The following is a 15,442-nucleotide window of genomic DNA, read 5'->3' as shown; positions in this document are numbered from 1 at the left end:
CTACTTGGAATTGCACATAATAGACGATATTTTACTAAACATCAACTTCAGAAAATATTTTTTATTCGTAAAATATAGGGAATTTTTTTATTTCTAAATATGAGGATATCTAAAATGATATTAAAATCAAATAAAAAAATAATGAGTTAAAAATTGAAAATACTTTTGAATTTATTAAAGAAAAACCTATGCTGGGGTCAAAATTTCCCCCGCTTGGTCATCCGAAGGTTAAAGGGCATCACGCTTCCCTGCTCGAAAAAACTAGGTACTTGCCAGTTCAATGTGCACAGACCAACGTTGGTCTGTGCCCATTGAACTGGCATTTTTAAACTATGTTATACAGCCAACTATTGGGATTTCTCCATTGATTTTACAATAATAGTTTAATATACTAACATTAAGAGCGGCATATTAATGGGTATGTTCGTCACATGTCAATAATTTAACCGAATATTACTTAATGCTTATTACTTTGTAAAAAACGGCAGATTGTAATAAATTAGGATGTCAATAAAAAAAAATAATAACTTATTAATTTGATTTTTTTTTATTTAGCTAATGCCTTGACAACTAATGGCCATTGGCATGGTGATGGTACTATATGGATTTTTCCAATTAGGTACCAAAAGTGTAATGTGTAGTGTGTGTTGAGTAAGTGTCTTGTTACTTTGCAAAGTCGACGTCAATGTCTTTGCAAAGAGACGCTAATTGTATCCGAACGTCTGCGGTCCCTCCGGTGAGTTCATTCCACAAGAATTTGATTTTCTATCATCTTCAATTTTGGTAATAACAACTTTTTTGAAAAATAGGCCAGGAACCGAAGCTTTTCACCTCGCAATTTTTACAGAATGGATCGATTTTCTTGAAAATTTGAGAATAAGTAGTGGATAGTCCATGGATCAAAATCTATATGATTCTGAAGGGCGCTTTTACCATGGGGGTGGTTGCCACCCCATCTCCGGGGTGGAAATTTTTTATTATATTTTGACCATAAAAGTTGATTAAAAGGTTCATTCTAAGCAAATAATTTTTTATACATTTTTTTGATCAAATTAATATTTTTCGATTTATTCGCTATCGAAAATGTTAGTTTTGTATAGAAAAAATCAATGTTTCTCGATATACTCATTTAAGATTCACTCAATTTTTGCCGTAGAAAAAATTTTTTCAAACCTAGTTCTTGGGAACTAAATAACCTACAATTTTATATCTAAACATTTTTTCGTATCTCTGATGCTAATCTTTCTATTCTGAAGAAAATGGCACTTTTCAAACAATACAAGACAATTTCAAACAATTCAATTTCAAACAAGAAATAATTCAAAGCCAGTCAAACTTCTAGAATCTATCATCAATACATAAATAAATAAGAATGAATAAGTCCAATAACTAAAAACACTAAAACACCGCTAACTTACATTATTATGCTTTCAATTTTATTTCCTCTTTTTTATTCAAAAAAATATATGAATTTTTTAACCGTAACATTTTTATTTTTTATCCTAGAAAGTTTGGTAGAAAATAATTGTGTAGCCTAGTGTAGTGTAAAAAATAATTGTCTATAAGCCTATCAATATTAAATCGTTTTAAAATCTTCAGTCGAAAGAAGAGGTGACTTTGAAAGGGTTGGTAAAGGTTTTTTTTGTATGTTATTACAAGTTTTAATTGTCAATAGCTCACTCAATTTTTGCCGTAGAAAAAATTTTTGTAAACTGTTTTCTTGGGAATTAAATAAGCTACTATTTCACATTTAAACATTTTTTCCTATCTCTGATGCTAATCTTGCTATTCTGAAGAAAAAGCCATTTTTTCCAAACTACAAAAATTCGTTATTCATTTTAACTCCATTTTTTTTTAAACTAATCATTCTAAGCCGGTCAAACTTCTAGAACCCATTAATAATATATAAATAAAAAAGACCAAATAAGGTTAATGACTAATTTTGATTAGGGTCGTGATTAGGGGGTTACTTGCGATCACTTTTTCGCTGAAAAAAATGGGGACTGACATTCTTTTCATTATAGGTCACGTAATTTTTAAGCTAGAGACTTTTTTATTTCTGGAGATAGATATTTTTAAGTACTTTATATCAGTTTAAACAAGTTGTCCTCGAAAAATGCATAGTTTTCCCGTCTTTTGACTTTGAAACTACAATATTTAGCATTTTACGAAGAAGAGCCAACATAATAAAGTATAGCTCGATTACTATTGGTCTTAAAGAAAATTAAAAAAATAGTTATTTATCTACTCTATGTCATATTATGTATAAGTTTTTAGTTTGTGAAAACTGTCATTATAGATAGCAGTGCATGAAGGGTTTAAAGTGTGCGTGAAGTAACAATGTATTTTAAATGGGATTTACTTTTTCACACACTTTCAATGGGTTTTTGGCAAACTTTCATATAATCAAATATCCTTAAATTTCGCGTTGTCATGGTGATGACTAGAGTTCGGATTTAAAAGCATAAAAAATCGCAAAAAAAGCGCTTAAAAAGCATAACAATTTTACGAAAAAAGCATTTTATTATACAAAAAAGCATGACAATAAGCATATAAATTTTGACAAACCATTTTTTTAAAGAAAATATATATAATTATCTCTAGGCTTAGCTTAAGAACTAGTAAAGACTTATTATAAATTTAATAATAAAACTAGGAGAAAAAAAAAACAAAAAGATAGATGACTGAAACAAAAATGCTGTAACCTAATTTTTATCGACACGCTTTAGATGAAGGAAAATATACCATTTTTGTTTAAAGCATGAAATAACTAATTACTCATTTAAATGTTCCATCGTAAAGTTTCGGCACCTATCACTCAAAACATTTTTGTATATCTAAGAGCTTCTTTCAACGTCCACACTGGTTATCGTTGCATACTTATACTTTGCCACTACTGCTCGATCCATATTTAAATCTTCAACGTGTTCTCAATTTAAAACTGAAAATATTTTCTTCATCTTTTGAAATCCTTCGTTTTTTGTTAATACATCTTTGAATTTTGTTATCTGACCAATTTTTCCAGGGATACCTTCCATCTTTTTTTCAAAACTGTTTATTTTTTGGATCGACTCAACTAATGACATTTGCTGTTTCTCCAAATATTTTATTGTTTCACTCACAGGCAAAAGTGGCTTTTGATAAAAGCAAAATTGTTTTGTAATTATGTTTCACCTTAAAAATCCTGACAATATTTTATCGATTTGCTAGCAGTCTCTTTAAGTTCCAATACGAAGCTTTTAAAATTTTCGAAATATTCGGCGTAGTATAAAGCTACCTCTAACCATCTACCCCGCCGAGTTAACACTGGTTCCGATGGTAATGGAGTGTGTTAGGGAATCTGTCTCTAAAAAGTTGCACCCTTAAAGGAGCTTTAATGGATTTTTTCCATTTTTTATCAACTCATTAGCAAGTAGAAATTGCAGCCGTATAGTCTCAGCAACACGATTCAGGCCGTATGCTAGACACGTACAGTGAATTAAATAGATTTGGATAAAACACTTTAAGATCTGATACTGTTTTGATCATATATATGGTGCAGCGTCGAAAAGCATACCATTTTGTTGGTGGGCACAGCCTCGGGAAGATAAAAATTTGTTAAAGCGTCATTTACGAATCTTGGAACTGTATTGTTATTTGTTGCTTCTAGTTCTTTTGAGCACACTAAATAACCCATCGTCAAGATTTCTTCGTGAAGTACGCCTATGATTAAATTAGCGACGTATCTTCCACAAATATACGGAGTCTCGTCCACAGCACACCAGGTGTAATTGTTTTCCACTAGTGTTTTTACTTTTTTCTACTTTTATTGTAAATACAATTAACATATTTTTCGCGGAGTACTTTCATCCTGCACATGTCTTCGATAGTAGGTACTTTTCCAAAAATGATTTAAAACTTTCATTTTGCAATTTATTTAATGGGAGATCAGAGTCCACAATTGCACTACACAGATCAAAATTAAATTTCTGCTGTTCGCAATTGCAAAAAAATGATAATAGTATATAAAAAGAATCAAATTAGCACAAAACTTCAAAAAAAGCATAATAATTAAAAAAAAGTAAAAAAAGCATAAAAAGGGCTGTCAAAAGACTTATTTTTGCATATCTCATTCATATTTAAAAAGAAAATAGTTCTGCTTGTATTATTTACCATAAGCATTATGCTTAGAAATCCGGACTCTAGTGATCACAATATGAGCAATGACTGACAACAAAATTTTTGACAGTTTTGTGGTTTGAAAGTAGTTAGGATTTTTAAATGTCACAGTTCTAAAAATTGTAGAATAGAAATGAATTCCAGTGACAAAAAGTTACAGTTTTTTTATTTGTTTATCGCAGATAAAATATTATATGAAACTGTGCGTGAAGTACTTTTTGCGAACTTACGTGATGTATAATAGCACTCGCTCCGTTGTTGCTCGTGCTCTAAAAATCGCGTGCGTTCGCAAAAAGCATACTTCACGAACTGTTTCATAAATAACTATTATGATATAGATCGCGTAAGTTCGCAAAAAGTACTTCACGCACAGTTTCATACAATATTTTATCTACGATAAACAAATAAAAAAACTGTAACTTTTCGTCACTGGAATTCATTTCTATAAATAACTATTATGAAACAGTTCGTGAAGTACGCTTTTTGCGAATGCACGCGATTTTCAGAGCACGAGCGACAACGGAGCGAGTGCTATACATCGCGTAAGTTCGCAAAAAGTACTTCACGCACAGTTTCATACAATATTTTATCTATGATAAACAAATAAAAAAACTGTAACTCTTCGTCACTTGAATTCATTTCTATTCTACAATTTTTAGACCTTTGACATTTAAAAATCCTAACTACTTTCAAATCACAAAACTGTCAAAATTTTGTTGTAAGTCGTTGCTCATATTGTCATCACCATGACAACGCGAAAGCTAAGGATACTTGATTATATGAAAGTGTGTCAAAAAACCCATTGAAAGTGTGCGAAAAAGTAAATCCCATTTAAAATACATTGTTACTTCACGCACACTTTAAACCCTTCACGCACTGCTATCTATAATGATAGTTTTCACGAACTAAAAACTTATACACATAATATGACAGAGAGTAGATAAAAACGGTTTTGTTTTTTTTTAAAGGTACATTTTTGTTAAGTAAAGTTGTTTTGATAAAACGAAAACTTTTGGAGTTATTAGCAGGAAACTTGTTAAAAACATTGATTTTTTCGATATAAAACTAACACATTCGATAGGGAATAAACCGAAAACTATCAATTTTATCAAAAAAATGTATAGAACATTTTTTTTGCTTAGAATAAACGTTTTTACCAACTTTTGTGATTAATATATAAAAAAAATCCACCCCCGAGATGGCGTGACAACCACCCCCATGGTACAAGCGCCTTTCGGCATGATATAGATTTTGCTCCTTGAACAACTATCCACTACTTATTCTCAAATTTTTAAGCAAATCGATCCATTCTGTGAAAATTTTGAGGTTTTGTCCTATTTTAAGCTTCATTACTTGGACTAAAAACTTACTGTTTTTCAGCTATTTACGAAAAACGACGTTAAACCAAACATTCTTGCATGAAAAATAAAAATCTTTGATCTTTAGTAAGTCAAAGACGATCGATTTATTTGAATACCTTTATATAACAAATTACTTTACTTAAAATTGGACCCTGTATCGATTTCTGGAAGTATTTTTAATAGAATAATTTCCACCCCCGAAAAGGAGGCATCCCTTCAGAGTATAAGCACAAATTGACACCATATTACCTTTATTTCTTGAGGTATCTTCTAACTACATACTCACCAATTTTCATAAAGATCGATGGAGGTTAACGAAATCGGAGGTGAAAACATTCACTGTCTGCACTATATAGGGTGAGGCAGATAAAGGGCCTATTAGAAATATCTCGAGAACTAAAGGCAACAGAATCATGAAAATTGGAATGGCGGGGTTTTGAAGAGTGATCTATTTAATGAAAATATTTTCATCTATTTTCTACTTCCGGTTATACCGGAAGTTGCTTATAACTTCGTTTTTTTAAATGGGACACCCTATATATTTTTACATTTTTGGATTCTACTCGATGTCTCCTTTCTTAATATATCAGGTTTTATATTATTATACAGGGTAGTTTAGAAGGTAATTACGTAATTTTATTAATTTCGTAGCAACTTTCACCCCCTGTAGAATTATAGTACTTTGACATCAAAAACTCTATTTACGTTCAGATGATTTCTAATATAGTCTACTATTGTTAAACATTATTAGTATAGCTATATATTGAATTTTAGTATACAGGGTTGGTCAAAACACGGAATGAATATTTTCTGAGTTTTCTTAAATGGAACACCCTGTATTTTATTATTGTAATGAAATTATATTTTATGGTACTTTTTTATTTCATAGGCATTCCCTATACCTAGCTGCTTTAATTTGTGAGTTATTGGTGATTAAATCCAAACATTAATTGCAACAAAAAATACGTGAAATTTTATTAGGTTGGCCTTGAAAATATTCAGTCACAAATACTTTTTCGGAAATAAGTACATATTAATCTAGACTGATCGTTAAAATTCCCAATAATGGCTGAGCTATCAAAATACTTACGTAGTTAAGATTGTTGGTGCGATTAACAATTAAGCACAAATTAAAGCAGTTAGGTATGGTATAGGGAATGCTTAAGAAATAAAAAAAGTAACATAAATATCATTTCATTACAATAATAAACTACAGGGTGTTCCATTTAAAAAAACTCAGAAAATACTCATTCCGAGTTTCGACCAACCCTGTATACTAAAATTCAACAATTAGCTATACTAATAATTTCTGATAATAGTAGACTATATTAAAAATCTTTGAACATAAATAAAGTTCTTGATGTCAAACTACTCCAATTCTACAGGGTGTGAAATTTGCTACGAAATTAATAAAAAAAACCTAATTATCTTTTAAACTACCCTGTATAACAATACAAAACCTCATATTTTAAGAAATAAGACTTCGAGTAGAATCCAAAAATGTAAAAATATACAGGGTGTCCCATTAAAAAAAACGAAGTTATAAGCAACTTCCGGTATAACCGGAAGAAGCAAATAGATGAAAATATTTTCATTAAATAGATCACTCTTCAAAACCCCTTCATGCCAATTTTCATGAGTCTGTCGCCTTTAGTTCTCGAGATATTTCTAATAGGCCCTTTATCTGCCTCACCCTGTATGGGTATGTAGGTATAGCCACATTTAGAATGCCTCCAATTTTTTTAAGGATTGGTATTTTAGAGTTCAAGCTTCTACCCCATATAGTAGTTGCGAACAAACATAACATCGACGAACCTTAATCTAATGTCAATACAATTTGTAAGTTAGAAAACATAAATTCGGTATTTTTAGGTGTTCGCTTCTTCGCTGAGGAAGGCTCTTCCCCATACACTTTTGACAAAAAGACTGGAGAATATAAAAAACATGTTAACAAAGAATGTGTACGATTACGGCTGTACTGGTATTTTTGAAAAACACAAATTACTTTACTCATTCCAGATGACTTCTAAATTAGAACAGAGTGAAGATAAGGTTAACCAAGCTGAAATCGATTTCTTCATAAAGGTTTGTATATTTTGATATTTTTAGTATGTCCCAAAAGTAGCGGGACGGTAATCCAAATATATCGCGAAATCATCGGATCAAAAAATTATAAAATAAGTTTTTAATATTTTTCAAAAATCTATCGAATGACACCAAACACGACATCCCACTTTACACCCTAGGGTGGGGGCTAACTTTAAAATCTTAAATAAGAACTCACATTTTTGTTTGCAGATTCGGATTGCTTACGTAAAAATAAGTAACTTATATTTGAGAGACATTTTTCGAATTGTGGATAGGTAGCGCTAAAATCGGGAAAACTATTTATTCTGACACCCTAGGTAAATTATAAAAACAGTCTAATATTTCAAGAAATAAATTTCCAAATGAAATACATTAGAGCTGAGAAGGCAATTATTGGCAGAAAAAATGATAATCAAGTGCAAAGTCAAAAATTCATCACTTACTCAAAAGATCTCCACCCTAAATATTCAGGACCTTACAGGATCATACTGGTCTAATAGAAACTCACCTCCTTTATGTGAAGGATTTAGAAACTTAATAGACTTCTCCCCTACAACAGTTAAAGTTAACTTAGATGTTTAATTGTTGAACATTCAGGTAATTATACCTAGATATTCTGAATTAAGATATCTTAATAATGAAATAATCAATCAGCTATTAAACAAATATCAAATGTATAATGCTATTTACACAGATGCATCAAAAAATCCTTATGGCACAGGTGCGGCGTTTATTGTCCCACTGAATGTACAACGCAGATTTAAATTGAGCAGAAAAACATGCATTTTTACAGCAGAAGCGTTTGCTATTTTGAAAGCTATAGAATTTATAACGGAAAATAACATTTCATACTCCATAATTTTTTCTGATTCACTTTCGGTTTTAAATAGTATACAATCACATTTACAAATCAACTCCGCATATAGTCATCCTTACATAGCCAAAATAAAAACTTTGCTCTCTCAAATGCAAAAAACTAGAAAATTTATTTTTGTGTGGGTGAAAGCACACTCAGGTAACACATTCAATGAACAAGTTGATAAAGCGGCTATAGAAAGCATACAGTTGGGAGAAGATGTAACACCCCTATTAACATTAGATGAGAGAATAAATATTGCTAAGGATAATTTATATAAAAAATGGTCTAAACAATACAAACATTTTATTTTGACAAAAGGCACAAGATATACTTTGCGAGAACCCGATATTCGAAAAAATTACTGGTTTAAAAATTACGATTATCCGAGAAGTTCCATAACAACCATATCTCGGATGAAATTTGGACATGCTTGCTATCCGGCACATTTATACAAAATAAAAATAATTGATAACAATCTTTGTGATATTTGCAATGAAACGGCGGACTTTTATTATTATTATCCAGATTTAGCCATACGGCTCACACTCCCTCTAAGGGGGAAATTGACTCATCCCAGATACCTACGGTATCAAAAGGATTGAGCTCTGGTGGGACTCTTTCCGTGTTATCGAGCCCTAGGTGACTTGGTATGCTGGAGTTTCTCCCAGAAATTTTCGTACGCATCTGGCCGTCGCGAGTAGTACAGCTTTCTGCATGGTCTTATAAAGGTGTTCATTTAGACCCAGCTTTTTTATGCTTTCGCGGAGGGTCTTCGGAATGACTCCAGTAGTAGACATAATAATCGGTATCGTCTGGGTACTTTGCATTCTCCATTGCCTTCGTATTTGAATTTCCAGATCTCTGTACTTGGCGATCTTTTCAGTAAATTTACTACGTAGATTATTGTTGTTAGGTATCGCCACATCAATTAGTGTTGTTTGTCTTGTTAATTTATTAACTAGTACGAGATCTGGTCTATTATGTGCCACTGTTTGGTCTGTGAGCACAGTGCGGTCCCAGTATAGCTTGTAGTTGCCATCCTCAATGATACTCTCGGGGACGTATTGATAATACGGGAGATGGTCCGTTTGGAGAAGTCCCAGCTTGATAGATATCTCTTGATGAAGTATTTTTCCTACTGCGTCATGCCGTTCCTTGTATTCAGTTGCAGCAAATGCCTGGCAGCCCCCTGTAAGATGTTGGATGGTTTCTTGGGCTTGACATCCATATCGGCATCTGTCGTTTTGAACCTGAGGGTCTTTGATGATATATTTCAGGTAATTTCTGGTTGGTATAACCTGATCCTGAATGGCCAGTAATGAACCCTCCGTTTCAGGGAACATCTTTCCTGCTGTCAACCACTAGTTCGACGCTGTATTGTCGACATAGTCTTGGCTGACCTCATTGGGATGTCGCCCGTGCAGAGGTTTACCCATCCAGGCGCGCATTTTTTCGTCTTTAGTGAGATGGTTTATGCGCATTTCTGGTTCCCTCAGTTTGATCGGTGTTGTGTCATCTACTGCGCAAATAGCGCGATGTAGAGTAGATGTCTCAGCTTGCATCTGAAAATAAGATCTTAAATTAGCAATTTGTTTATCTAATTGCTCACCTATATCCATAAGTCCTCTTCCTCCTAGATTCCGTGGTAATGTCGTTCTTTCTACTGCACTTTTAGGATGGTGTTTTTGTGCCTTTGTGAGGTGTGTTCGTACTTTTCGCTGAAGATTTTCTATATCTGTTTTTGTCCACTTAACAATACCAAATGAATAGCTAAGCGCGGAACAAGCGTAGGTGTTTAGTGCCTTAAACAAATTTTTACTGTTAAGCTGTGAACGAAGCAGCTGTTTTATCCTTCGTATAAACTCGGTAGTTATCTCAGTTTTCATTTGCTTATGGTCAATTTTCCGCGCCTGCTTTACTCCAAGATATTTGTATATATCGTTTTCACCCATGGCCTCGATGTTCTGGCCATTTTGCATATCGAATCCACCGGGCTGTATCTTTCCTCTGACTATATTTAAAACGCGGCACTTGTCTAGTCCAAAGTGCATATTAATATCATTAGAGAATGTTTCTACTGTTTTTAGCATTTCTTCTAGATTGTCTCGAGTAGAAGCCATTAATTTCAAATCATCCATATACAACAGATGATTAAGCTTCGCTACTACAGTATTGTTGTTTTTAATGCTAAAACCTGAGTCAGTGGAATTTAATAGCTGTGATAGAGGGTTCATAGCTAAACAGAACCACAATGGACTCAGCGAGTCTCCTTGAAACAGGCCCCGGTTGATTGCGATATTTTCCGTTTCGATATTGTTTTCACCAGGTATTTGGAGGTGAATTTTAGTCTTCCAACTTGTCATTATATGCCTTAAAAAAGTCACTATGTTATCATCGACTTTGTATATTCTCAATATATCTATAAGCCACTCATGCGGCACTAAATCAAAGGCCTTTTTATAGTCAATAAAGGCAGTAAAGAGGTTCCTTTTTTTGGTGAATGCCTGGTTAGAAATGACTGAGTCGATGATCAGTTGTTCTTTGCAACCCATAGCACCCTTAGCGCATCCTTTCTGTTGAGGCTCTATGATATTGTTTAGAGCACAGTGTTGGTAGATACGCCGGGTTATACAGGATGTGATCAATTTATACAAAGTTGGAAGACAAGTAATTGGGCGGTACTTTGCTGGATCTTGGGTGTTATTTTGATCCTTCGGTATTAAATAAGTGGTTCCCTGAGTTAGAAATGATGGTATTTCCTGCGGGTTAGAAATAACATGATTAATTAATGTTGACAAGCACTCATGAATACTCCAAAACTTCTTAAGCCAGAAGTTCTGAACTCCGTCTGGTCCAGGAGATTTCCAGTTATGAAGCTCTTTGATGATATTTGAGACCTCATCGGTAGTGAATGGTTCGTAGTTAGCTGTGACATAGTGGCGACAGTTGTGCGTCGTATCTTCTATCCAGCCAGCATTGTTGTTAAGAGCAGCTGGTGTGGAGAGTTGATTTCCCCAAAACTCATGAATCTCTTCTTGGCTTGGGTAAGACTTGTCGACACTTTCTACGGTGGAATTGAGTTTTCGGTAGAACGCCTTCTCAGAGTTCTCAAAAAGTGCATTGTCACATTTTCGGTTGTTACTAACTTTATACCTTCTTAATCGACCTGAATAGACGGAGAGTTTTTGTTTTAATGTATCCAGACACTGCTGGGCTGTGTTATTTTCCGGATCGTATCTCGAGTGTCTTGCAGTGCTCCGCATTATTTCTTCAGCTCTCTTAATGACTTTTCTACTTGTTACACCTCTTATATATTCTGTTACTTGACCAATATCCCTACGCAGTAATTCAATTTTTCCGAGAAGTCTTTTTTCCCAAGGTGCAGTCCTGTTATAAGTCCTTCCGTTATTAGTACCCCGTCTTGTTCTGATCTTAACGCCCATTACATTAGCAATTGCTGTTGCTGCACAGTAGATTAGCATATGCATATATTCCAATGAGTGGGCTTCTACGACATAGTTGGGTAGGACTTCAGTGTTCACAATTTGTAACAGCGCACCTAGTTTCGTACAAGAGTTTATTCGTGGTAGCGGTGGTCTGCTAATTGGATTGGTTCCATTAAACTCTTGTACAGCACGAGCCATTTCGTTTGCTAGACTATCGCGCAACTGGTTGTTTTCCTGCTCTGTATTGTCAGGTTGAGTTTCTGCTATAGGAATCTCAGGAATCTGCTCATCAAGAACTGCATTAGGGACTTGAATTATTATTATTATTATTTATTAACTTATTATTATTATTATTATTATTATTATTTATTATTACATAACAAGTAAGGGCAGAGGAGCAAGCTCCTATTATGCCCAAAAACAAAGAAAAATAACAATGTAAAATAACTACTGACAGTTACATAAAATAAGAGATATTAGTAAAATATCCATAGAAAATTTAACATCGTGCAATTTTTTATGTATGAAATATTGTCGTATCCAGTCTGTTCTTAAACGTATTCACTGTAGTTGCTGATATGGTGTCTCGATCTAAATTATTCCAAATATTAAATATCCTGTTAGGCAAGAAGTTTACTCTGGACCGTGCTATTGCCTGCTCCTTCTTTAATTTGTATTGGTGGCCTCTTAATCTATCATCTCGGTTTATGGTAAACATGGTATTTAGGTTTCCAAAGTTGTATTTCAGAATTCGGAAGCACAAAATTAGATCACCTCGAAGACGTCGACGCTCGAAAGTCGTTAGATGAGCCATGGTGAGTCTATCTTCATAACAAGGTCTTACGCGGCCGAATGCGAGTCTTGTAGCTTTACGCTGCACATTTTCGATTAATACCTTGTCACGAGCGAGATCTGGATTCCAAACCGGTCCTGCAAACTCAAGAGTAGGTCTGACGTATATTGAATAAAGTCTGCACATGGAATTAAAAGAAATACGTGTAAAACACTTACGTATCAGAAATAGTTTCGAGTTTGCACGTTTACACACTAGGGTGGAACGAAAGGATAGCAAAAAAAAATTTTTTTTCAAAGGACTTTCTAATAGCACTCGAAAGTTGCCTTATTATGTCTACAATAAAACTACAAAATAGTTTTGTTCTAGGTTTACATCTTGAGGTGCCGCAAGAGCTTTAAAAAGATAGGTTTTTAACAAAAAAATACAAAAACTTTCAAATATTTTATATATTTAACCTGGTGCTGTAGCGAACATTTCTAGTCAAATATAGTTTCTAATAACAGTTAACATTGCTATCATTGCTATTTGTACACATTGCTATAAGATTTCTTTAGTTACAATATTCCTCCTGATACTTAAATAAATTGTTTTTTATCTCAAACTTGGACATAAGCTTTTGGGAAGCAATATTTGTTCTAACAAAGCCATTTTTGCTTCAAGACCACAGACACTAAGAGGTGGCTCAGTCACGAGCTTTATGACTCTTTTCACTGCCTATGTATGACAGAGAAAACACGGAAAATCCACACACGGCACCTGACAACTAGGGTATCTTGCTGTACTTATTTACTATTTTAAGTCCTCGTCAGTTATATGTTTTGTCATAGGAGGCTCACTAATTTCTTCTTCCGTCCAGTTAATTATATCAATGTAGTCATTGGCATTAAAGTTAAGCTTCGGGACAACAAACTTCCTTAATTTATGAGTTCCGATCTTGCCTTCAAAAGTCGTCGCAAACCTAGCTCCCTTATGTGTCTTCTTGTTACATAACATGGATAGAAGCACACTTTCTGGGTGAGAGAAGTAACCATTCCTTTGAATTACTGGATCAATTATTTGGAGATGTTCCTTACAAAAAAAGATAACATGAAAATTTGATGAGTCTCCATAGATGCTTTGATCCATTTACACAAAATGGTTTCAGTTTAATATGAAACCAGACTATGGCATACACCTTCATCAAATACATAGTTAAAGTTTTCAGATTATTTGAAGGATTCTTTGTTGCAACATATATTCCGAAGGCGATTGGTCAACGTAAGACATCGTGAATGAGTTAATTTCCCATGAGTTTTTAAATAAAGATCAGAAAAACATACACCACTGGAGATTGCTTTGCATATTTAAAGTAAATATTTCTGATCTGTGCTTAAATCCTCCTTAATATCTAGAATAGGGAGGTTGTTTTGTATGGGAGCGAAATTAACCACAGGAAGCTGGTTACAGATTTCAAATTGTTTCCCTAAAAGCCCTCCAAATTCATTAGGGCCTTTAGTTTTTCCATCCAATGTGCAAAACAGATGACGCAAAAGCAATTCATTGGTATACAGAACAAACAAATCAGCCACTTCAGCGGCTTATTTAGGTTTTTTTCTATTATAGCTATTACACCATTGTTAACACCGGTGTTAGTGGCAGTTCCATCACATCCGTCAGCTGTTATATTGGAAATGTTCAAAGACTTGTCACCTTGAAAATGCTTCGTTATGCTATATTTTATAGCTTCACCTGTTCCGGAAGCAGGAGTTATAATCCCTAGGAAGGTTGAAACAGGTTCCTCTACTATTGAAATGTGCTCTTCTACTATTGTTAGAATGTTAAGTTATATTAAGGAATGAAATAAATATTTACTATTAAACATTTCTTAAATGTGGAATTCAAGTTCAAACTTTGCCAGTTTTAGTAAAAATAAAGATTGGATTGATGTAAGTTAAAACTAAAATGATCTTGAAAGAGTGGTTTTAGAGTGTGTATTTATGATTTAAAATAGGAATTAAGACATTAAAATAGCTATTTTTTACCAAACCAAAATCATCAAAATTCGCAAAATTTAACTAAAAATTCTAACTTTCAACCCTTTTGCGGCACCTCTAAAAATATTTTGTTTGGAAAAATATTTTATTTGTGACTTAACAATGACTGTAGGCAACTTTCTATCACTATTACACATTGAAATTATAAAAACAATTTTTTCGTTCCACCCTATTACACACCGACACAATATGCTCCGACCAATTTAAGTCACTGTTAATTATCACTCCGAGGTCGTTGTGGGAGGTTACCGAGCTTAAGGGATGTCCATTTATAAAGTACGGTAGTGACGGGTTGTTCTTGCCAATGTGTAGTACAACGCATTTCTCAATGTTTAGAGGAAGTAACCATTCCAAGGACCACTTCAATATTGTATCGAGATCATGTTGAAGAACATGTTGTTTAACAATAGGATTAACGTACAACTTGGTATCATCAGCGTAAATGGAAACCTTACTAGATATAATGAGTGGAAGATCGCTTGTATAGACACAGAAGAGAAGTGGTCCAAGTACCGATCCTTGTGGAACTCCGCTCTTGACAGGTTTATCTGATGAATATGCTTCCCCAACACGAACTCGGAAATACCTATCAGATAGGAAATTCTGAATCCAAAGGTTTAACTTTCCGCGGATACCAAAGTGATCCAATTTAGCTAGTAGTCGACGCTTGGGAACACGGTCGAAAGCTTTGGAGAAGTCTA

The 15,442-nt window shown here is 33.7% G+C and overlaps 1 protein-coding gene across 1 annotated transcript in view; it reads left to right on the top strand.

Moving 5' to 3' along the window:
• LOC114336768 (dynein axonemal heavy chain 10) overlaps positions 1 to 15,442 on the top strand; it is an 863,661-nt gene that overhangs the window by 727,331 nt on the left and 120,888 nt on the right. The window contains exon 54 of the mRNA XM_050648469.1: positions 7,392 to 7,604. Within this exon, the coding sequence (XP_050504426.1) occupies positions 7,392 to 7,604 (213 nt within the window). The remainder of the gene's footprint in view (positions 1 to 7,391; positions 7,605 to 15,442) is intronic.

Source organism: Diabrotica virgifera, chromosome 4 (genome assembly GCF_917563875.1).
Source record: "Diabrotica virgifera virgifera chromosome 4, PGI_DIABVI_V3a".
Lineage (NCBI taxonomy): Eukaryota > Metazoa > Arthropoda > Insecta > Coleoptera > Chrysomelidae > Diabrotica > Diabrotica virgifera.
The sequence above is the reverse complement of the archived record's forward strand: the minus strand, read 5'-3'. Positions and strand labels throughout refer to the sequence as shown.